This window comes from Pundamilia nyererei, unplaced genomic scaffold (genome assembly GCF_000239375.1).
Source record: "Pundamilia nyererei isolate P.nyererei 1_Seehausen unplaced genomic scaffold, PunNye1.0 scaffold00040, whole genome shotgun sequence".
Classification (NCBI taxonomy): Eukaryota; Metazoa; Chordata; class Actinopteri; order Cichliformes; family Cichlidae; genus Pundamilia; species Pundamilia nyererei.
Genome location: NW_005187441.1, coordinates 2077327 through 2102613, shown reverse-complemented (window position 1 = coordinate 2102613; position 25287 = coordinate 2077327). Strand labels below are relative to the sequence as shown.

The following is a 25287-nucleotide window of genomic DNA, read 5'->3' as shown; positions in this document are numbered from 1 at the left end:
TCTTGATATTTGAAGCTATAAGGCAAAACCTTTAATTTGAAGGTGAACATTTTGCTGTTTGCGTTGCATTTTTGCAGGTTTCCCTACAGCTCAAGGATTAATAGTGATTGTTTGCTGACAAGTCAGTGTCTTCCACGTAAACTATGGATGACCACTGCAATTTGCTAGCAATCAAAGCAATCACAATGAAGATTTTGTGTATTTCCTGACCAATCACCAGTTGGTCGGGGAATGCAATACTTATAAAATGCTTATTGCTCTGTGGCAAAATCATGAGGTTGAAAAAGTGATAATTACAATGTGTTCCAGGAATCATAAAAGCAAATTATTCCCATCCTCAGTAATATTTCTGGAAATGTAGTCTGTCGTTTTCTACTTTAACACGCAGGCAGTAGTTCTCACGTTTTTTTGGAGTCATTTTGATATAATTTTAAGCAAAATGATGTTCCTAAAATTGTCAAAGGGGTGTTGAAACAACATGTGAACAATCCTGTAGCGAGTTAAACATTTGCATAAAACGTATTAATACTTCAATGAATCGTGCAGAGAGGTGAAATGAATGAATATGTGACAGACTTGTCCAAAATCTCTTGGGGATTGGGTATGTGCCAAGCTCTTTAAATAGGTTGCTGTGGTTTTGTCTGACTCGATGACCTCAGCATTTTTAAAATTCTCGCAGCATGGCACCCTCATGAAAATAAAATGAGATTGGCATCATATTGTAGCTAGATGGTTAACTAATAAGAAACTCCCATTTCCCAAAGCACATAGCCAGTAGCCTCAATGTGTCACTTAGCATCCATTCAAATATGCAGTTTTAAAACTGCTTTATTCTTACCACAAATGGCAGCTAATGAAAACCGTTGCATACATTTTTGCTACTCAACCACTTTTTGCTGCTTGTTATTTATTCACATGTGTGCCCTTGATCATTAAAAGCCATTTTTCTTCTGGTTCCTGCACCAAACAATGACGTTTATGGTATTAAACATGTGAATTTGAAAAACAACCGCTTCTTTCTCTTTCACTTCCTGGGTACATGTCAGGAACATGGAGGCTTGCAAGGCAAGGTTATTAGATAATCTAAAATGGAAAAATTCTGTGAAGAGAGCACAGACTGTGGGTGGGAGATTGTGGGTGTGTGTGCGTCAGCCAAGGGTGTAAGGGCCTGAAAAGTGTTTTTCACAAATAGAAATGTTAATAACTCACCAAGCAGAGTAGATATCAATTTATCGAGTGGAGGTAGGGGACAGAGGGGTAACGGCTAGAGGCAGTGAGGCTGTATGTCCATAATGAGTAAGCACATGTTATGTTTGGGAATTTTTTTTCTTTTTGGCATTATGTGAATCAAATCACCCGTAGTGACCTTGGTAAGAACAAAGTTAAAATTAGATCCTGCATTTTTTTTTTTACCTTTAAATGACTGTATTATTTGTAAAAAATTTTGAGAACTACAAAAAGACTCGGTGAGCATATCTTCTGCCAAGACCAGTGCCTTATTTTCTGCTTCTTTTGGCTTCTCCCTGTAGAGGTCACCAAAGCGGATCATCTGTCTCCATCTCACCCTATGTCTAGAGGTATTCCCCTTTTCCTCCTGCCTGGCAACTCCATGCTTAAAATCCTTTGACCAGTTTACAAATTTTGTCATTTTAAAAGAAAGAATGCACACCAAGTTATAACGAAGTATGTCTTTGCCTGTGGTCTAAATCTGCACCACATTTCATGACTTTCACTTTGGCAGTTTTACATAAACTACCAGACAGACTTTCACTTTAAAATTGCCAGTCAGCATTCCTGTGAAAAAGAGTAATGATTGTATAATTTTGACACACATGGCCGTCAGACTGAGCCAAGGTTTGAATCCAGGATGAAACGCTCAGCAATGGATGAACAAACACAGACAAAGAGTCCAAGTTTTACACTTCAGTTCAATCAAAGCTCCAGCCCACAGATCTGAAATCTTTACCCAATAACCGGGACAAGAATTTATGTCATCCGAATTTGTCCGTAATTGCTTCTTTCTGTTAGTTCCCATTGGTTTCCCGGGTAACAGAGAAACGAACGTCATCAAGAAACATCAGATATGGCTGAGGAAGAAGGAAAGGGGACCCTCAATGTGAACTCCCAAAAGTGTGTGACAGAGCAAGAGAGATATAAAATTAGAGATCCGTATAAATCATCATCTCAAAGTCCATCTGGCGAGCTGTACTAAAGCGTTAAAGTCTCGGTCATAGATTTGCGAAACTGTTTGCGCGTGACTCTGAGATGCATTCCTTGGGGCTAACTCTGAACCCCGAGAGTGTTGAGAGAGTGCCCCATCTCTCTTCCTGAACCCTCCTCAAAAATAATTGAATTTTGGATGGATCCACTGAGAAGGAAGCACTGTCAGGGTAAAGACGAAAGTGGAGGCTTGAGGAAAAAAACAATCAAGGAATGAGAGGCAGGTGACAGCACCTTTTGGATGAGCTTCTCTTTAAAGGATGATACACTGTGAAATGTTTGACAGGACAAGCTTTCACAGGGGGATTTTTGAGGGAGGATTTAAAAAACCCCAAAAAACAATTTCATATTTTTCTTGGACATCTAGTATCCATTCATTTCTTGAAGGAGGATATCTCTTCTTTCCACTCTATTGTGTTTCTGATCATATTTCTGACAGTTCGACAGCTGCACTGAATCTTTCCCTTCTCAATGGCTCATAACCATGTGCCAAGAAGTAAGACGATAGCGACAATAATACATCGAAACGCGTTTCATGGTTACTGATAACAACTTGGGTGTTTGACCTCAATAAGCCCTTGAGTATGTGGCCATCTTCTTAAACATACTCCAGCAACATCAGACCCAGAGCATGAAAGTTAGACAACACAAGTCTAACTTAATTATATTTTTTCTTGGACTTGTCGGGTATGAGTGCAGTCAAACATTCCTGCTGGCTACAAGCCCTGTCTGCCACCAGCAATCAGATCACTTTCATTGGCTTTCATGCCAGTCTACTCAATACTCGAGTAATCAGTGCAATCAATTTTGAAACTATGGACTGCTTGAACTGTGGCAAATCTATGCTTTCTATTGGACAGACCGATAAAAAAGGAGTAACCACAGAGTGTTGTTATAATTAACCGATCATGCTGGGAGGAGGAAGATGATAGGATATTTAGGGTTAGAGAGATATCTTGTTAAACAAAAAAAGCAAGCTGTTCAAAGTCGACTGCAGCCATAAAAAAAGCTTCAAACACCAACCTCAGTGAGAAATGATGGATTGCAAACACAAGAAAACCTGGCTGCCAGATGAATGCATCAGCTTGTATGCCGAATTAATATATTTTGTGCTTTTTGCATGACGTTTCACAATTGTTCACAAAACGCTCAAAAGTTTCACCTGATGCTCAAATATGCCCGAAGTGAACGGAATTCTGTTTTTCATGTTGGCACAAAATAGCAACCACTTACTCCGCAAACATTTTTTTTACAAGCTCAACTAAGGGCTGCCTTCTGCAGTTGAATTCAGGACAACCACACCCACGATTGATGGGATTGACAGCCACAGGCCCACATCATACAGTCAGGTCCATGTGTTTTTGGACAGTGGCACAGCATTTGTAATTATTCCTCTGTATAACATCACAGTGGAGTTGAAATCATTGATGTGATTGAAGTGCAGACCTTCAGCTTCAATTCAAGGGATTTCAGCAGTAACCAGAAAATTGATTGACATGCAGTTTTATGGGCTTGGATTTTTATTTTTATTTTTTTAAACTGGCAATATGTGGTCCAACGAATGAAAACTAAAGTGGGTGATCACAAATTCTTTCCTTGGTTAAGAAAATCTTCTTCACCACATCAAAGTAAGTCAAGTTAAGGCAAATTCAGTGTCTGCAATCAAGAGATATCTTCATGAATGTAGCCACAAAGGGTTTACAACAAGGTGCAAACCATTGACTACACTCACGAACAAGAATGACAAATAAGAGTTTGCCAGAAAACATCTGAAAGAGCCTGCACAGCTGTGAAAAGTATACTTTGGAGAGACCAAGACTAATTTGTACCAGACAGATGGGCAGAGAAAAGTATAGAAAGAGCTCATAAATCATATCGCATCATCTGTTAAACATGGTGGAGACAATGTTACAACATGGGCCTGTGAAACTGGATCACTAGTGTTTATTGATGATGTGAATGCTGATTGAAGTAGCAGGATATATTCTGAAGTCTACAGGGCTGTACTCTGGATGGATAGTAAGCCAAAGCATAGTGCAAAAGCAACCAAAGAGTTTTTCAAGACAAAGAAATGGGACATTCTTTGATGTCCTTAATCTGAACCCAATAGAGCACGCTTACTCTGAAGACAAAACTGAAGGCAGAAAGTCACAAACGTGTACCAACTTACGGTGGCTGCATTAAAGGCCCCACAGAGCATCTCAAGGGAGGAAACACAGTAGTTATTCCTTGGCTTCTAGAGTTCAAGGAGTCACTCATTCCAGAGGGTTTAAGAAAAGTACCTTATATTCCTATATTTAAATTTATGTTAGTCTTCCTATTTTCAGGGGCTAATCAGTAACTGGACACACTGTGTATAAAAATGGATGTAATATCTAAATTTCTATTTTAATACTTTTGTTAAACCCCTGGAAATAGAGCTGAAATTCTGTGCTTTAATCACATCTTGATTTTCTGACTTAGAATTCACTGTGGTAGTATACAAAAGGAAAATTACAAAGGATCTGCCATTATCCTAAATGTATGGCCCAAACTGTTAGTACAGTGTGCACAAGTTTTTTTTTCACAATTCAAAAACTTTGACTTGGAACAACATAAGCAAAGTTTTATCAGCACTGTATGGAGGATTCCTTACAAAACACTGGTGTTGCATCTATGTTCAGCACTGGGAAGACTCACTGCATACAGAGCCCACAGAACAGGACATCATTTGGTCCAGACTGAGTCTGTTTACCCTGCTGCTCTTCTGGCAGGAGATGCAAGAGTCTGCTGACGGCGGGGCAGCTTCTTCTCTCAGACTGTAAGACTTTTCAACACCCCTTGAAGTTCACCATCAATAAAGGCTCAAATGTCAATAATCCAAACTAACTTTGCTCTATATAGTCCACATCACACCCTAACAAAATAAACCAGTTTTAAAATATATTTTAATGATAAAACACTGAATGCAGTGCTGAATTTATTTATTTATTTTTGGAGGATAAAGCTGGCATTGCATATCCTATTTTGTCTCTTCGCTTTTATCCATTTTTGTAATATCATACCACGATACCATACTGTTGCATGTCTGTACACTTGGATCATATATTTCTCAAGTTCCTATGAAAAAATAGACCAGTATCTTCAACAACAGCTTTGTGAAACTTGAATTATGGAGCCAATTTCCTCCCACTACCTGATTCTTCTGTATATTTAAACCCATCATTTGTTCCTATCTTGGCAAAGCTATATTTACACCCCAAGAGAATAAGAGCATTACTGTATTTTCCTCATCAGTATAGTCAGTACCAACAAAATTAATTACAGCACATCACGAGTGCACTTTCTTAACCTTTTCAGTGGTGCTCTCTTTGATTTTTACAGTCTTGGATATCACTGTTAGCCGCAGGGACACAGAACAGAACTGGTGATTCAGTTACTTCCTCTGTGTTCAAACCAAAGAAAGGGGCCACAGGTTTTGTGCTAATGTTGCAGACTTGCACCCACTATGGAAAACTAATTAAAAAGATAAGATTTTTCTGTAGTGACGTGTAGCTTTTCTGAGGTGGCATTGGTTGCAGAAAGCAAGAGCCGATGACAATAAGCCTTTGACAAGAGGGAACGCAGCAATGTCGCCATATTTGGCTGCTGCCCAGTTTCGCATGCCTCCGAATTTCTCAAGAGTTATTGTGACTGTTCAGAGTTTCTCCAAAAAGGCTTTCTGATACAGCTTTTCAGGCTTCAATGTGAAGCATCTTTGTCCTGACTGAAATGCCATTTGAAGGACCCTTGTAGCCTATGGAGGAATTTCAGAACCAAGTGTATTGCTGAGGAATGTTTGTAGCTGCTGGCAAAGTCTGAATAAACACTATTAACTGCAGTGAACTTTGGGCCCATCTGTTTTATCTTAGATTAAATTGGCTTGAAGGTGTACTTTATCATCTCACTAATAAATCAAAGAATCCCTGTGTGTTCGTCAATCCATCATTTTCAGCATACTCCTGTGTATTGCAGGGGACCCAAGTAAGCGCAGTGTCGCTTTTGAGATGGTTTGGGGCAGTCGTTGTCTTTAATGCAAAGATACATTTCTTTTCTTTATTAGGAAACAGACCTGTCTTGCATATTACATTAAAATATCCCATAATACATACATCATAATGACAGTTAATTGAGTGTTTAAGTTCATCATTCTAGCACACACATGGATTCAGGCAGGAATTCGTAATTGGAGTGTAATAGCTTTAAACCTACTGCGTTTGACTGGCATCGATTGAAATGCCATCTTATCCCCATTATCACCGCAATTAGTGTCACTACAAGCTACAATTTAAGGAGTTTTCAATATATTAAGCCAGATTCACTGTTATCCACTTCTCACAGAGCGTTTCCGAACATTTGTGCTCACAGAGAGATACCCAGATCTGAGCAGGCACCTGATTGTGTTATTTTGGTTGCAAGTAAAGGGGGATGAGTGTTGAAGGTAGTTGACAAAGCAGAAAAGCCTGGTTTGGCTTGATAGAGATGCGTCTTGACATTTCATTAACAGCATTGCCCTGATTATACAATAAGTCCCTGAAGAGGTGCTAATATAAATAAAGCAGAAGCAGATAAATAAAATTTGCACATAGAGATGCTGATTTTTTTCCAACTGACCTTAAGGCTGATAGAAACTCTGTAATTATTGGCTGTAATTATTTTTTTTTTTTTTTTAAGGAAACATCTTCTGCCAAAATCATTGTCTTTTATTTTTCTTGGATGGTTTCAGCACATTCACAGCTTGCCTCAGTATGGAGTTATAACACATGCTTTTCTTTCTTTGTAGGACTGATAAAAAAAAAATGAAAGCTCCCATCCCTCTTCTGATCCTGCTTCATGCTGTTGTGGTCCACTGCCTGAAAGTTGTGTCGAAGAGAGGCTCAGGTAAGTCTCATCTCTGTACGGAGTATTGTGCAAAAGTCGTGAGCCACCTCACGTTTCCAAGGACCCAGGCTCGTAATTTTAAAAAAGTGGCCTTGAACAATAGTTTGAGCTTTCTGAAGGTCTTTCAAAGTTGTTCTTTGGATGTTGGCTGCTTTTACACTAATTGTCAGTTTAGTCCTGACCATTTTCACAGGAATACAACACTGTATCTACACATAAATTGCAGTGTTGGGCACTTTCTGCCTGTCACAAAACGTATAATGTTTCCCAGTTTCTTTACCTGAATCTCTGCTAAATGCCAAACATACAGTAACATTATGGCAGACATAAAATAGTCTTTTTATTCAGCAAAGCCTGGTATAGGGCCGGAGAGGTCCTGCACTTTTGCAGAAGTCTCGTCAGAAATGGTCTCAGTGGAAGGGTGGCTGTCAAGAAGCCATTCTTAAGGAAGGGAAACTGGGAGAAAAGGTTGATTTATGGCAAATTACACAAGAACTGGACTGAAAGAGAGTCAACAGATCTCATGAAATCCAAATTTGACAACAGTTTAAAACAGAAATTTCAATGTGTACAGAGGAGGTCAGGAAAGAGAGGCAGCCATCTGGAAAACACGGTGGAGGCACTGTCATGGTTTGGGTCTTCAGAAAGCCAGTGGTGTTGTGGGTGGATTGGCCTCCACAGAGCCTGGACCTCAACAGTAGTGGAAGATCATCTTGAACATCAGAAAACAGAGCAAAAGGCAGCCGAAATCTAAAGAGTTTTGAATGTCCTTCAAGAAGCCTGGAGAACTGCTTTAAGAAACGACTGGAAAGCTGCCTATGAGAGTTGTGCTGAAGAATAAAAGCGGTCATACCATATATCAACTATGATTTGAATTTGATTGCTCATTGGAACTCTCCAAACTCTGATTTTGTCTTATGTGTTGTATTTCCATTTATGCTTGCACGTTTCAAAAAGTCACTATACCTAATTCACGTTTTGCTAGTAAAATATAAAGAAATGATATTGGCTCAAGACTTTTGCACAATGCTGCATATGTAAATAGTTTTAACATTACTCCATATCCAACAGTACCTACAACAACCACATTAATTTGCAGATATTTCCTTGAACCTACCAAAACTTCATCAAGGCTCAGTGTTTGCTGTAATAGAGCGAAATCACATGGTCTCACACTATGGCATTTGGAGAGTAGTCATCATACTCTGTTACCAGCTGCAAACATGTGGTATGGCTAGCTGTGTGTGTTTGTACGTCTCAATTAGAAGTGAGCAATATAGCTTCAAAAATATATCATGGTATTTCAAGAAGTCATTACAGGAAAAAAAATACTGAACGTTTTATCGATCCTTGCAGGCTGCAAACAGCAGCATTTATAAGTAAATAAATGAGGGGCATTTTCCATCCCTCTTTTCCGATGTGTGACTGTCACTGATCTAAGACTACCTAATTGGAATCTACTGAAACAAGGTGCAGGCAGCAGTTGCATTACACTGCAATAGTAGTGACACAGGATTATATCCAGCTACAGCATAAACCAAATGTAGGCACAAAAGTAGCCTAGGTAGTAAAAGTGTAACATAACTACTTAATTTTGTTTAAGAATCATTGAAGTTAACATAACCTTTTAACTCTTAAGGAGTATTTTCACATAATAAAACTGAAAAAAGTTTTCTACCTGGGATGTTGTAACTTGGCTTGCTTAAAGCCCTGCTTTTACCTGCTGCAACCACATCAGTAATTTCCATCCACCATTTGCTCTTCCTGTCATATGGAGCCCAACTACCCAGTGCTAATTTTGCATTTGTGTCTCAAATTACCAGCTACTTACTGTCTATGCCCTTGTAGCCTGGTTGTACTCTATGTTTTTCCTCAAATGGTGAAACAAGTTTGTTGTTTTCACCTTTGGTGGGAACAGCTATGTTGGAGATTGTTGAGGTAGCTCCTTTTATAGGTAGTAAATCATCACTGGAGGTAGGGCTGTGCGATATGACCAAAATCTCATATCCCGATATAAGAATTCTATCGTCCGATAACGATATAAATCACAAAAATGTAACATTTTCTGTAAATTCTGTGAATCTCGGGCAGCTCGTCTTGCGGGAAGTGTTTCCAGCTGCGTGTCGTGTACTTGGAGTCGAGTGTTTTAACCGATGCATGAAACGATACATTTTTAGACATAAGTTGTAACAGCCGCCATTTTCTTTGTGAGTATTTATTACACGGCGTGCTGCGGGGAAAAGCCTGTTCTAACGTTTGAGTCTAAGGTTTATTTTTTAGCACCTGGCGGCTCTTTTTTACTTCTCATCCGTAAATAATCTGCTCTTTCATGTGATTCAGTTTATTTTGAAAGGTTTATGTGGAACATAAACAAGCGGACACGCGATGCTGTTACCATCGTTGTTGCTTAAATAAACGCGGTTATATAAAATATAAGAGAAAGAGAGAACTTTAAGAAATTAATATAGCCCCTACAGTGACCATCAAAACGATGAAAAAATATTGCCGTAAACAGTTTATTTTGCGACACCACGAAACAAACGATAGCGTAAAACGAAACGTTAGACGTTTTTATATTGAACAGCCCTAATTGGAGGCTAACGCATGGCTCTTGCTCTCAGACATGCTTGGGCTTGTCTCGTTGTTGTGTGCAATAGAGAATGTAAATGCACTGTAGCAATGTTACAACAACAACATTCTTGTATCACATAAAAATTTATACCAGTATTATTAGGATAATATTGTGGCTGATGTAATACGGCACAGCCCTACTGTCAGCATGGCACAGTGTGCCTCTGGAAGCACATATTGTAACAGGAAATACCACCTAGGCTGGTTTTGAGATGTACGGGGTGTTTATATATCTGTACTTTGTAGACAGATTCAGCCAGTGCAATTATTCAGTCACACATGTGTATTGGGTTCAGTAAAGGTGAACTTCAAAGATGGGTGTGGTGCAATCCATGAGTTACAGTACATAGTCAGGAAAAGCCAGAAGTAGTGCAGCCAAGGGGTCTCCTTTTTTCTCTAAATACTAAATAACCTTTAATCTTCTTTTGCTCAAAGCTGCCTTTATGATCCTTCTGTTTTGTTTTTAATAATCTAACCTAAAATCTTTACATCAAATCCCCATTTTTAACACTGCAGGCTTCAGTTTGAGTTCAGTGTGTACTTCCTTTGCACAGCCAGTCAATGCAATGAACACTGATTAGTTCAATAGTATGTGCTGGTGAGAGGAAGACACCCAATGTTCTTGGTTCTTTCTTTTTCTAGGCATGGGAAATGCACTATTGCTGCATCGAGCCTGTTAAAGTGATGACAGTTAACATTCCAGACAAACCCAGGATGATGACAAAATCAAGCGATGCATCATGCATCAGGTGGCATGCTGGTTACAGAGTTTTTATGTTGGCTAAATGACTGCCAGCATGTTTGATGGCAGTTTGGAAAATTACATGAACAAAGAAAATAAACCAAAAAAACTAAGGGAAACAATGTGGGCTATATACACACCAGGGAGACAGGAAACATGCTATATTATAATATTATATGAAAAGAAGTACATGCCTGAAAGTCCCACATATTAGCATTCTCACACTTAAAACAAGCCAGTTTAATAGTGAGTGAAACAATGATCGGTGAGTATTTTTTTTCCTGATGGACTAATCATGGAGTTGTGGCCTTTGTAGAAAATCAGATGTTTACATGAGCGTCTCATGTCTCCATCTCAAGAGTAATTAAAAATGTAGATGCAAGCTAGAAATATCAACACTGGCATATATAAGGCAGTGTACTGCCAGTCTTTTCTTTTCTTTTTTTGCAACAGCTGCTTGCATCTAATATCTTTTTACCAATGCATATTGGACGCAGGTGCGGGGATGGCCCAAGGTTCATCAAAGGGCTTTCTGCTTTTCCAGCAGAAGTCCCCACGGGCCATCTCTTCGGATGCTTCACGAGCCATTGCCTGGGGCAAGGATTTGAAACGTGTCCACTGATAAATGAACACCCCGTTCGAGCCAGACCTCTGGCTTTTGTTCCTTTTCTTTTAGATTGCACAGCTTTATTAGAAGCCACACTGGTTGCAAGTTAAAGCTCCATTGTAAAAATGGGATTCTGGGCAATGAAAGCCAGTTTGAAATTGCATTGCTTTCATTTTTATGGAACAGAAAGAAGCAGCGGGAGTGGGCAGGTGAGTATCCCAGTGATGCAGGTGTTTTGTTTTTGTTTTTTTTAAATCGGTGTTTCTTTTGTTTCAGACAAATCTAGTGGAGGGTTTGTTTTTACATTTTTTTTGTTTGCTTTTTTATGTTGCATGTTTATTGCATAAAGTATCTGGGTTTATGTTCTCATTCAAGAGCCAAAACTTGAATCACAGCATGGCTTTTCTTTGATAGAAGTCCTGGCGTGTGGAGGACAGGTTATATACTGTCAAAATCCTGCAAACAATTCAAGTTTTGGTTGGCTTTTACAGCTGTAAAGCTTTTACTTGCCAAACGCTTTGGCTCAAATGTGGAAATACATCAATTTAAATGGCCTGGCCTGGTAAATGGTCGTTACTAGTCCCTAAGGACCCCAAAGCGCTTTACACATTCAGTCATCCACCCATTCACGCACACATTCACACACTGGTGATGGCAAGCTACATTGTAGCCACAGCCACCCTGGGGCGCACTGACAGAGGCGAGGCTGCCGGACACTGGCGCCACCGGGCCCTCTGACCACCACCACCACCACATTTAGTGTAAACCAGAACAGTTAAAGGAAAAAGGAAAAATCAATAAGTCAAATGTTTGAATCTCTAGTAAGACAAATGCATGGGGCTTTACTGTATACTGTGAAAACTGTTTCAGCCCATTAAGTGAAATTCAACAACCTGACTGACTTCCTTAGGCACGAAGACTCCGTGATGTTGCACTTGCCTGCTGTTTTGCCGGGTCACACAATCACACAAAACCTGCAGAGCGCTGCACACGTGCACTGCTATCATCCGTACATTATTAAATTCCAAACACTCATCTCTGAGTAATGCTTTGTCTGCATTTGTACTCTGAGTGGAACGGTGCAAAAACATGCACCGCATATCTGCCATACTAATCCTCAGCATGCATAGATAGCACAATGTATGCGTTTGTCCTCTGCTGTGGTTCCTCTTTGTTAGAATGCTGATATGGCCTGAATGGTTGGGCGAACAGAATAATTATGTGTATTTTTGCTTAATACAGCATATCAAGATAGATGTTGGAGTAAACCCCCAACCCTCCCAACTCCTGGATGCACTTCCACTGTTCGGTATTTTCAGGAGATGATGTTCAATCCATGGTGTAAACATTGAAGGTATTTTTTTGGAGTCAGGTTTCTTTAACTTGAAACATCTTGTACGGTTGTTTCTTGGAGGCTATTGTGTGTACGGACACCGGCACTAACAGGTGAAAATCACTTATTTGAGAATTGTTCATTCATTTCTCATTAAATAATGAACTATACCCAGAAGTCTTCATTTATTACTCTAGCTCTGAGAGCAATTGCTGACATTTAAAGGAGGAAAAATGCAGAAACAAATGATTTAGGAGGCCTTTTGATAAATATTTGGCACAGACAGCAAAATTATGAGTTGGAAAGTCATTTTTGGACAATTTGTGTAATCAAAGTTTCTGATCTGTGCTTGGTCATTAAAAAAGTGCCTTCTAATAATGGGTTGTGTTGCTGTTATTGTTTTAAATGCACAATCAGCTCCCTTGTTGGCCACTTTTGCTGTACTATACAATAGCTGCTCAGCAGAGCTGTGTGATGAATCCCTGAAAGTGCAGGTTTTGTTACTCGTCGGTGAGCTGAATGGAGAAGAGTCCTCTTTCGATGCAGCGCACAGCCATTTTTGATTTGATATGAAATAGAAACTTGAAAGATCACATAAGGTCTCTCTTTAGCCTCTCTGAGGTAATAACTATGCATTTATTCTTCTTCTCACCTCTGAACATGGATTACAATCAGAGTGAAAAGGAGCTTCAGAGGTCCTGAATGCAGAGCAGAATAAAAGAGCATGCACCTGGGCACTGCAAATGGAGCTAAACAAGTTGAATGCATCCTAAATACAGTAAGAGATTTCTAAAATGTTTCACTGGCAACACCACTACTGTGTTACACTCTGGCTTTTGCTGGGTCCTTTTATCTTTCTGTTGGCCTATTTGCTTGTGTATCTGTTTGAGATATTTACTGCAATGCATCTCAGCTGTTTAACATGTCTGCAAATAAAACACTGGCTGCTTTGTGAACTGGACCTGCAATCAGGCCAACAAATACAGTCTTGCATGAGCTGTCTTTTATTTTTGAAGGGAAAAAAACCCATATTATATGGAAAAGACAGGCTTAACCAACACACTGTTAACTACTGATTTGTTACCAACTGAGGTTCTAGTTTTGCTAATAAAAAAAAATGGCTTAAAAAAATCATCACTGGAAAAAATGAACAGTCAACCCATTAAAGTAGCTTTTAATGCAACCAAAGCATCAAAACAGGGACAATTTGCGATGCTGTGGTAATCAAAGACCTCAGAAAGTGATATTTAGTGACTTCAATTAACAATAGCCCAAATCCTGCAGTCTTGAGCGACCCCTCATTTAACTGAATTTACTTCTACGGAGCCAGACTGTCATGTAATTATTAAAAGTGGTCTAGAGCAATAGTCCTTCCAATCCTTTTGAGCGTCTTTCAGAGTTTTTCCATGGAAATTGTCAGCTTTTCCGCTCCTTTTCAGTCCAGTCCATGTATCTCATCATTTTAAGAAGAATGTTTTTCTTGTTTGGTTGTTTAAATCACTAAAACTGGAAAAGGAGAAGGCGAAAGAGAAAGTGTCAGGCCTAAAAACAACATCAACATCAGATGAAAATCATGTCCTAAAGAAATAGGAAAAAATCCACTTGACAGAGAACCTGAGAGATGTTTTACTTTTTACTGAAGCCTCATCAGAAATGATCTCTGAAGGGTGGCTGTCAAGAAGCCGTTCTTAAAGAAGGAAAACTTGGAGAAAAGGCTGAGGTATGCCAAATTACACAAGAACTGGACTGAAAAATGTGGTTTTAGAGAGTGATGAATCCAGATTTGAAATTTTTGGTTCAAATATTCATCATTACAGAGGAGGTCCGGAGAGGTCAACAGTGAGTATCTACCATCTATAAAATAGCGTGTAGGCTTGGTCGTGGTTTGGGGCTGTATTTCAGTCAGTGTCATTGGAGATCTTGTTGAATTTGTTAAAATTATTAATGCAGGAAAGTATGTTTAGATTTGGATCCACCATGCAGCACCTTCTGGAAAGAATCTAATTGGCAACAGCTTCATTTTTCATCATGACAATGATACTAACACTAACATGTGTTAGTATCATTGTCATTGACATTGCCAATGTTTAGGTAGAAAAACACCCAACAAATGTTCATGGATTGTCCTCCCCAGAGTACAGACGTCAACATTACTGAAGCAGTGTGAGATCGTCTTGACAGAGAACAGAACAAAAGGCAGAAACATTCGAAGAAGAGCTTTAAATGTCTTTCAATTAGCCTCGAGAACTATTCCTGAAGACTCCTTAAAGACATGACAAGAAGGCTGCCTAACAGAGTTCAGGCTGTGATGAAGAATAGAGGCGATGATACCAAATATTGACTTTAAACCTCTTTAGAAGTGTACAAACTCTGTTTTTGCTTTATACGGTATTTCCATTTATGTTTGTACGTGTTTGTCATAGCAGAAAATAGAGAAAAAAAGTATGGTTGAAGACTTTCATACAGGTAGCTAGGTAACCAGGTAGATGTCCTGCTTTGTCATCTATTTTATTCTAACTGGGACCATAATTTACAAAATGGACATCATGCTTTATGAAAGAAGACTTAAAACTAGCATGACAGACCATAACATCATTAGGGAAATGCTTAAGTCATAAATCAAGTGAGATGCAGGGGTATTTTTTTCATAGACTTCTATATAGTCCGATTACCCTTTACCACCAGAGGAGTCACACACATCTTGCCATTGCAAAACAAATAAAGGAAAAAAATGCCGTATATTTACCTCGGTTTTTTGTCTTTCATACACCGTCTTGACGGGGAATAAAGCTCAAGTGCACTATTGATGCACAAACTGTTGGGAAGCATTTTAAAAACAGACTGTCAGACTTTTTATTGTTTGTGATTTATATCTTATGAGGCAGGAGATTAACACTGTCACTGTCATTTTCCAACCTGTTTTTCTCGCTGCTGATTGGTGGTGTCATCTATTAAAGTTTACTTGTTGCAGTGCTGGAAATATTTCAATTTCACATTCTAGTTTACAGATGTCGCCACCTTGACAAAAACTGTTAGTCCCCCCCCAATGGACGCTGGTGACAGCTGTACAGTCACCATGATATTTGTTGACATTGATTGAGATAAAGTTAGCCTCTCTCCTTCCCCCTGCTGCACAGTCATTAGTCCCCATTTTTTCGCCAGACATTGATGAGTCCCCTGACGAATGATGCTTACCTTTCCACCGCCTCCCAGTAATTCCAGTAATATATTACCCATAACGCTTGGCTCACTGCGAATGCATCATGTAATGCGTCGTGCATATGTAAAAAGACGGCCTCCGACATTCGTTCGCTTTTGGAAATTGAATACTGACACGCTCCTCCACTTCTGCTTTCTATTTTTTTTTTTATTATTAAGGATAGTCGAGTCCAGCGTGTCAGTCTGAAGAGTATCTGTAAATAAAACTCAGCACCTCAACAAGGCCTTGGTTCCCATTAGATGGCGGCCGCTCATAATCTGTCTCTCCCCTTGCTGTTTATGGCGGCAGATAAATACAAGTCCATGGCACGCATTTTTCTCTCACTTTGCTCGCTTTTTGGTTCCACGCTTGGAGCAGGAAGAATCAAGGACACCCTGACAGTCAATTAAATTTACAGTCTTCACGCCACGCGCCATGCAACTCTGAGAGGATGTCAACATTAATATGTCAGTTAAAGCAGTTAAAGGATAGACTCCTCCACCCTACATTAATGGGGCTACTCACAATTTGGCCAATAACAAGGCCTCTCTTAATTGGACAAGACAGTGATTCCTAACAGGGGATGTTGGCGCACAGTGCAAATTCAATCATGGCGGGCGCCTCGACTTTGTAATTCATACTGCGGGATGTTAAATATGGAAAGAAGGTGCCAGCAAGAGTTTTGAGGGGCACGGGTGAAGTGACCTTTGCCGTCTGTGCCCACTGTGATAATTGGCGGCAAAGCAATACGACCGGCTTCATGAAAGGAAGTTTTAGCCAAGATTGAAAACTGGAAGTCAGAATTGAGGCTGTCAGCCTCTTTGTCTCTCTGTCGTAGCGCACGTACAGAGTCGCACGCGCGCATGCTGTTCATCTTCCCTTCGGTCAATACTGCACACCTGTCACAAATGCTGAATGACTCCCTCCACTGCAGCGCCCGTTCATAACGAGGAGATTGATCGCACACATGCTATTAGAAATAAACTGGTTTGCCACATGGAGTTGTTTTCCCTCCCCCGCTGCCTAGAGACCGACGCTACTCAACAAGTGTGACAGATATAGGCCTCTTGACAGCTGGGGTTACTATGGATATGTTCCAGTTTTGGGGGGGTTTTGCTTTGGAAACACATGCCACAGCCTTCCCTGTGAGATGGATGAGAATCAGTCAGCTGATTTATAGGAGGAATAGTGTGTCCGTGGCCTGGTTTCTGACCTGTTACAACATCACAGCAGGGGGGAAAAAGCCAGAGAAGGGTGTAGCCTGCTGTAGCTTGGTGATGATGTGTGGCTGTAGGTTGAAGTCCTTAAAGCTGATGTGTGTGGATCAAAGATGTATCAGATTTATTTGATGAAGCCTCTGGTGTGATTGGATTCGGGTTTACCGAAAGCCAGCTTTGGGAAATGGGGCGGAAGTGTAGGTGGAGCTAATACAGTGAGACACCTGTCAGTCAAGCAGATAAAATTCACACGTTTCCTCTAAACTGTGGCACTTTTTTTTATCCATCTAGTTTCCTTTGCTGTGAGTTGCCCAGTTTGGGATTGTAGACATGTCAGCCTCTCTTCAGAATGTAACGGAAGTAAATGTCACTCACCTTGTGCAGCACTAAGAAAATACATTTGAAAAAGTTAGCATCAGTCTCTCTTTCATAAACTAGAACCCAGTCACTCCAAAATAAATAGGTACATAAATAAATCAGCAAACTGCATCCTGAGCAGGTTCATGTCGTTGCTATATTCTTCCTGCCAAACAAACCTGCCATCTGTACAGATAGAATCACATATCTACCCCTGCTCAGCCTCATGCTCATGGCAATGTGACTGCATGTAAAGACAAATAGTCTCCCGCTCTGCTGAGCTGTAATGATAGCAAGCTCCTTGGTTGGCAGATATAGTTTGCTAGAGTTCAGATAGTTCCTATGTAAAAAAAAACAACAACGTTATAATACTGCAAAAAGTGTCTAAGTTATAGACTGTGAATAAATGATGGGTATTTGAAACTATGTCATCACCAACTGGCTTTGTTTTGGGGTTGTGTTTTTTGGGGGGGATTTTAAGTCTCAAACTTGGTCTGCTAGCTGCTGCCAACAGGCTTTTAGATCAAAAGTAACCATATTTGGGTGCGATGTGGTTTGCCACCTATGGCTAACACCCTTGGTTAGCAAACTGCATCCATATCCCAGCATACCCTTTGTGACCATGTGGGGCCACACTGTGCAGACCCAAGCGGCCCTGGTGCTGGTTTGAAATATGGGCACCCTGTGGGCCCGCAGCATGCCTCACCCTAATGTGACCTATATTTCCCTCTGGTACTGGGACCCACAGTGGGTTGCCCTGGGACTCCATCTGGGCCACACATTTCACACTAGTAACAGTAAGGGAGCAAAAGAAAGAAGCAATTAAAAGAAAGAAATTTACTAAAACTGGAGCATTGCCATCTCTGAGTGGGATTTACCTCAGAGAAAACCATAATGGATATTTCCATTAAAATAAAACTGATAAAGTTGGGAAGTCCAGTTCATTGTTCAATTATTAAGGAAGGTAAGGCAACAACTGTGCGTGTCTGCACACCTGTCAATCATAACTCCACTCATAACTCTTAAGTCTTAACAAAATCCGAACCTGTGAGTCATGAAGTAAATTAGGTACATGCAATCAGAAAGCTGTCTAAATGATTGCTTTGGAAATCCTCAAATGAGTAAATGAAATGGTGAGGTTAAAAGTTAGGGATTAAAATTTTCAAATATACAATTTCCGTGTTTAACGCTTTCATTTTTCTTCCCACCTTTGTGTTGTACTTTCCTGTCTCTGTTCACTGACTTGGAACCTCAACTGTCTGCAGGCATTTGACATTAAATACAATATAATGCATTATCTTCATTTTAATATTTCTCTCTGAAAGATAATACATTCATTTCAGGCTCCCTTAGCAAATTATGCAGCCCACTTTAACAGCTGGGGCGTTTGGTACCAATTTGAGAGATTATATGTGTGGATGATAATGAGCTTTAGTCCAAAAGAGGATTTAAACATGGAGAAGGCTGGACACTACTTAATGTAAGAAAATCTGGCTTCCTGGTTTAGGAGAGAAGACTTTAGAGAAATAAAACTCCCCAAAGAAGAAAAAGAAAACAGTGAAAATAAAAAGTAAATAAATTATAGTTTGTAATCAGGTTAAGGCAATTTGGACATGAACAGCAATGGTCCCGGAAATTATATTAATTCCCCTTGACTGCTTGGCTCACACAAAGCTGTGCCACGGGGGGAAATGAAGCTGTAGTCTCTTATGCAAATGCCCCGAAGGCGGCGATGGGACGGTGCCCAAAAATATCACACGCTTAACCTGGGGCTGCTCTGCATGATTAATCCATGTAGGTACTCCCCCTCACTTGGCGTCAGTCCTTTTCTGTCTCTCTATCCGGTAATCTTAACAGAATTTCATTTTCTTTTTTTTCATGTTTGTGCTCATAGGTGGTCACAATTAAAAGCAGTTCTTTAGTTTCTCTCCTTCACATCAGCTGTGCTGCTTTCACTTCAACCACCGTGCCATTATTTTGCAAAGCCGCCTTCTGCCACGTCTCGCCAACCTCTACAAAGTAATGACTGTTGCTGCATTTGATTGGCGACTATCTTGCCAGACTGCATCACCGGGGAGTCACATTACAATTAAACCAATACGCTGGTGTGTAATCCTGCAATCATCATTATAGTTTGTTAACTGGTTCAGCCCAAGTACGAAAGGCTGACCTGTTTTACTCATGCAAGATTATCTTACTGCAGCAGCAGCATCTCTGATTTCTTTTTGAAGGTCTAATTGGAAAGCAGTGCCTCCTACCAGGGACAAAATTCTGTGCTTCACCTTCAAATTACACGCCTGCTGTATTGGTTTCAGAAGTGAGTGGGACCACCCCGGGTAAAAAAAAAAAAAAAAAATCGAATGGGTTTGTCAGATTTTTAGGCAAATCTGACAAACTACTACTTTGGCATCCACTTGTCGCAACCCTCGCAATCTTCGAGGCACTCAGTGCTTTTCCTTCCACCGTCTTTAATTCAGTGTTGCGACACTTGGAGTGCATCTATTGATTATAGCGCTAAATTTGTTTTGGACTGATGCAACTCGCTTAAGTCAGACTTCTGAGGGGAGTTCACTGATTTGCATGGCAACACTGTCTCTTTTCATTTTCCAGTGTCAAACTTTACCTGCTGTTTTAACATTTTGTACAGTTGTTGTAGAGATTTAAACATTGATTTGAACATTGATTTGATGTTTTATTACAGAAGAAACCACATACACCTACAGATATCATATGCTTAATATTGTTCTTTTATATGTATAGAATGCATTACTTTTTGCAGTATCTTTCTGTTGGCATTCTCGGGAAATACTTGGTTTTGTTAAAGAAATGGGATGAAAGACAAGTAAATCAAGCGAAAGATTTATGGTGTGGGGGACTAAAGCTTTCCCATACACTCACTGAGACGTTGGATTATAGACCACTGTTCAGCAGAGTAATAGGTATTTGTTTCCACAATCAGTAAATGGAATTACTCTTGGAAGTGCTCATGCCTTTATTATGCAATTAAGTGTGCTGGCTCTATTTTCCTTGTGAGGATAACTTTACTTACATTACTCAGATAGCATATCAAGACCATGGGTCAATCTCTGAGGCTAAAAGAATTTGAGCTAATACAGGGCAAGGTTATCTTAAAAATTCCTTACTTACAAAAACTCTTCTGATCTCTAGAAGAGATTCCCACATTGTGACAGCTGTACTGGGTGTTGACTTTTCTCAATTAAAAAAAATTAAATATCAATACTTAAGGCTTAATACAGCCAGACAGTTTAATAGCAAGCCAATAGGTTTAGCTGATCATAAGCAATTTGCCAATCTATTGGTATCGAATAAATTACGAATAAATTCTTTACCATGGCTGTGGACAGGTGTCTTTTATACAGATGATGAGTTCAAACAGGTGCCATTCATACAGGTAACGAGTGGGGGACAGAAAAGCTTCTTACAGAAGACGTTACAGGTCTGTGAGAGCCAGAGATTTTCCTTGTTTGAGGTGACCAAATACTTATTTTCCACCCTAATTTACGAATAAATTCTTTACCATGTGGATTCATGGATTTTTTTTTCACATTCTGTCTCTCACAGTTGAAGTGTACCTCTGGTGCAAATTACTGACCTCTGTCATCATTTTAAGTGGGGGAACTTGCACAATCGGTGGCTGACTAAATACTTTTTTGCCCCATTGTAGTTAACCTAACCCCACTAACTGCATGTCTTTTGACTTTGGAAGGAAGCTGAAGTACCGTTTCTAACTTTAGCTTAATTTTTGAGTAAAAACCTGGGATAAGCAGAAAGACTGCCTGTCTCTGTACGAGGGCGTGACTGATTTTCTGTTCCCCTTTGACCTTGTAAACCAATTATTTCCTTGTTAGGACTATCCTTAAAAAATTCAGACGGAGGATAATGTCACACGATGGGAAGTTTGTGGCCTTTTCCTGCCTTCAGTGTCTCTCCATTGTGGAAGAAACTGCATGAATGGCGATTTTTAATTAGCCCTCGCCTGCACAATGAGGCCGCGGTCGCTCAAGAGGTGATGTTTTGTGAATGCAGGAAGTCTCCCAACAACGTTGCATTTGATGAGGCTGTCAAGCTCCCTCGCGTCAGCCAGGCACTCAGCGTGTGGCCCTTTTTCAATGATTCTTTATTGCAAAGTTTCAACACATCCTCTCTCACTGCGTTCAGTCCCCGCTCAGTCTACCCTTAGCTGTGACAGCTAAGAACAAAAACACTACTCTCTTGTTCTCTTTGTACACGTTCTCTCTTTTTTTTCCCTGCAGTCTTTTTTTAGTCAAACTAGGATTGGTCAAAGCACAATCAACCCATTTCTGCAACAAGCAGAGGCACAGTGAATCCTTACAGGTCTCAAGGGAGTCCTGCCAAGTTTGGGGCTTTCAGTTTCCCCCCTTTATATAGAAAGGAGAAAGGATGCAAGCTCACTCGCCGAGGAGCATGCCTTTGTTGGTTGCAGGAGACTGACGCACTGCAGGAGTTTTGGAAACAAACCAGGCTGACTCTATTCTCCAGGCCTTGGCTGCTTTTCTCACTACTGTTCTTTACTCTGAAGATACAAGCAGGTCCCATTCATTTCCTACTGCATAGCATTTTTATTCTAATTAGCAGGGAATTACCTGGTATTCCGCCCATAGGAAAGGATGGCTCTAAGTGTTTTAATCCCACACCTATTGTTTCCGCTACTCGAATTAAGATGTAGCAAATTTGCTTTCAAAAAAATCCACTCTGTTAAAAAAAATTGAGCTCAACTCTTGCCCGTAAACATGCCTTGTAATTTCATTTGGCACGATTTACAGAGGAGTTCAGTCGCAGGTTTTCCTGTCGTGTTTACTGCTCACGTTTGACGTGGCACATGCTCGAAATATTAAAAGCTTTTTATTTATGATCCTCCGGGGCCCCGAAAAATGGTAGAAGATGATTTCCCCGTAGTGCAGTGATCAATAAATTCTACATATTAATTAAGTTCCACTGTCATTTCCAAGGCTTCTCTCAGGGATAAGCCTCTCCACTCTCTTGTCAGCCAATCGCAGCAAAGCGGGGGCGCCGCACAGCCTCCCCCATGTGCTCATGAAACAAACATGCGTACAGAGGTGCTGCATCGGAAAGGTGGCGGCAGGCGTCATCGTCTATAATTTACAAGAAGTGTTTTTCGTTTAAATTCTTTTATTTGACAGAACGGGGTAGCTCTGTAAATGTGAGAAGATCTCAGCTGTGGATCAGAAAACCATGAAATGCTTTTACAGCCCCAGCGGCCTCCCAAAACGATTAGACTCCATTAATGTGTGAAACACAAATAAAAAGGAAACATGGTAAATTTCAGTTGTGGGAATGCACACAATTTGCTCCTAATCCCTGAACTGAGAAGTCAAAGAGACGAAAGACGCGTCGAGGGAGCCTCTTAAGCCAAAAACAATACGAGACTTCTGGTTGGAGACAGTTGCTGTGCCCAAGATTTAGCCTTTATTGTCACAGCACGCAGCCCGCAGTATCCAAAGATCTCTATTAGCGTCGTCTGCTAACCGAGAATTACTACAGATGTTAGTGGGCGTTGCATCTCCATCCTGGCAGTAGCCAAGCAACACGGCACGCTGTGACCTCACAGTCCCGAGTGTTGCTGCGCTCTCAGCAAATCCTTGCACTCGGTCTCGCTCTCCGACAACAAGATTAAAAAGAGATTCTCCTCAGCTCTCTGCCTGTTTCATGCATGTGATCTTGCCGCAGGGTAATAAAACAGTTCCCGCTTCATTCAGCCTCAGATGCAAGTTTCCCCCTGTATATCATTTGACATCAAAAACACTTAAAATAAATTGCTGTAGAAAAACACAATGTTGAGGAAGCCAATTAAGTTTGATTCTTGAAGTGTTACCCTCTGAGCGTGTGTAATGAGGCCCGTAGCTTAACTGTGAAGGCTGCTAGCTGCTGTTAGACAAAAGAGGGGGTTTTGGGGGGGAGGGGGTTCATTCACATAAGTACCAGAGACGCTGTTGTTTCCCATCAGCAAAACAGATGAGGAAAGGGGAATGGATGAAATAGCTTGCTGGATGATTAACACCCCCCCCTCCCCCTTTTAAACATGTATAAATTTTTTTTATTTGCAAGATCTTTCCGATTTCTCCACACCTGCCAAAACAATTCACTTAAAGGGATGGTGTTGGTCATTTTTAGGCAACCACTCAAGCGTCAAATTTGCTCCCAACCTGTCGTGTAATGAAAATGTAAATTAAACAAAAAAACAGCTGGGATTTTTGCGATTTTTGACAAGTCATCTGTCCCAGTTGCAGCCCCGATGCTCTGCACTTCAAAATATAAGTATCCCAACCCAATTCAAACACCTTTCACTTGCACCACATTGAAATTCAAATATGGTCTGATTATAATGTTTAATGTGGATGCCACCCTCAGCGGTTTTAAAAGCATGTAATATAGGCATGAAAAGAGCCCCTTTTTTCGCTGTTTGCATCGCTCTCTGAGGCTCTGTCGCTTTTTTTTGTTTGTTTTTTTATTGTGCACAGAGTGCCTGGTCTTGAAAAAACACAAGGACAGCTAAGGATTATGTTTCTGCATGCGTCTTGCATTGCCTTTAATATGCAAATAAAAGATTAGCTTTGAAAGGAAACTGTTTGGCATAGGAGTTATTTCTACCAGGGGGTGATACTAACCACCTTTTTTTTCCTAGGTTTTTTTTTCCTCTTGTCAAGATCAGACTGAACCATTCCACCAGGAAACAGCATTCAGAGAGCTTTGCTGTGACAGTGAAGGAGCGCAGTTATGGATAGCATAAAGCTGCTACGTGCGGGGCAAAATTCCAGGCTTCAATAACATGACTCAGGAATACTAATTTAAGTCAAAGGCATGTGTCAGTGTTTCATTTCAGCCACATGGTATAAGTTAAATGACGACTCTCAGCATGGCTCTGGCACATCAAACAAAATAAGAAAAAACCCGACATGTCTGGAATTCATAGCGAAAGCCGAATGCAGCCGGGTAAATGACTTTGGTATTACACTGTCAGAAAAGCATTTCAAATGTGCCATGGGAAGCAATTCTAGCATTTCTTTTGATCTCCACTGCAGAGGGGAGGAGGAAGGATTAGGAAACATTTCATATCATGGAATTGTGATCCCGGCATTAGAGCTATACAATGCGTCTGCAATGTCAACATCTATAATTGAGTGATTTAAATTACCTAATTTTTGCGTATGGGCTACCCTTGCAGTTGCATAGGCATCAGAACATTTAACCCTTTAAAATCGCACTGCGGGCTTAAAAATGATGGATCCTCTGAAAACAAGTACAAATAGCTGATTCTCAGCCTCTCTTACTGTAGCTAAGTGACCCTAAACGCTGTAAACCCATGAATCACCACTCATTTTCTTTTAAATATTTTGCTTCCAAGGATCCAGACTTTGGCTGGTTCTTCACTCTCTAAAATGTAAAAACAAGACAGTCCTATTTAACATTGACCTATGAATCATTCAAGTATTAAAACAGCATCTAACTGAAGGGATGACCCAGTGTTGTGTTTATACATAACAGACAAAGAGCCATTTTTAAAGGCACGTTGTTATTAGCGGACTGTAGAAAAAAATGCGTAATTCGTTTTTAAATTTTAGCCAAATCTATGAAAAATGTCAATGATAACACATTTACACAAGTGTTACAAAATAGTATGTTTGAAACAACAAGGTGATTCCCAAAGAGAGATTAGCTGGAAACTTGGGATTTCTCAGGATGGTGTGCAGTGTGTCCTTAAAAAAATTGAGGAACCTGGCAGTGGCATGTCTAAACTATCTGCAACTTATGAACAGCATCAGAAAGTCAGGTAACCCAAGAGTGTTCAGGCTGTGTTGGAGACAAAAATTGGTTATACCAAATATTCACTTTCAGGCAAGGCAAGGCAAGGCAAATTTATTTGTATAGCACAATTCAACAACAAGGTGATTCAAAGTGCTTTACAGAGACATTAGAAACAAAAACAAATAGAAAGCATGATTTAAAATTGATTAAAACAAGCAAACAAACAAACTAACTAAACACACACATTTCACACCTGTTCGCGTGATCTGAACCCTT

The 25287-nt window shown here is 40.2% G+C and overlaps 1 protein-coding gene across 2 annotated transcripts in view; it reads left to right on the top strand.

Annotated features, from left to right (window-relative positions):
* LOC102196907 (interleukin-1 receptor accessory protein-like 1-B) overlaps positions 1–25287 on the top strand; it is a 342277-nt gene that overhangs the window by 16934 nt on the left and 300056 nt on the right. For both annotated transcript variants that reach the window (XM_005730958.1, XM_005730957.1), the window contains exon 2: positions 7022–7119. In XM_005730958.1, coding sequence (XP_005731015.1) covers positions 7038–7119 — 82 coding nt within the window. In that variant the 5' untranslated portion in view covers positions 7022–7037. The remainder of the gene's footprint in view (positions 1–7021; positions 7120–25287) is intronic.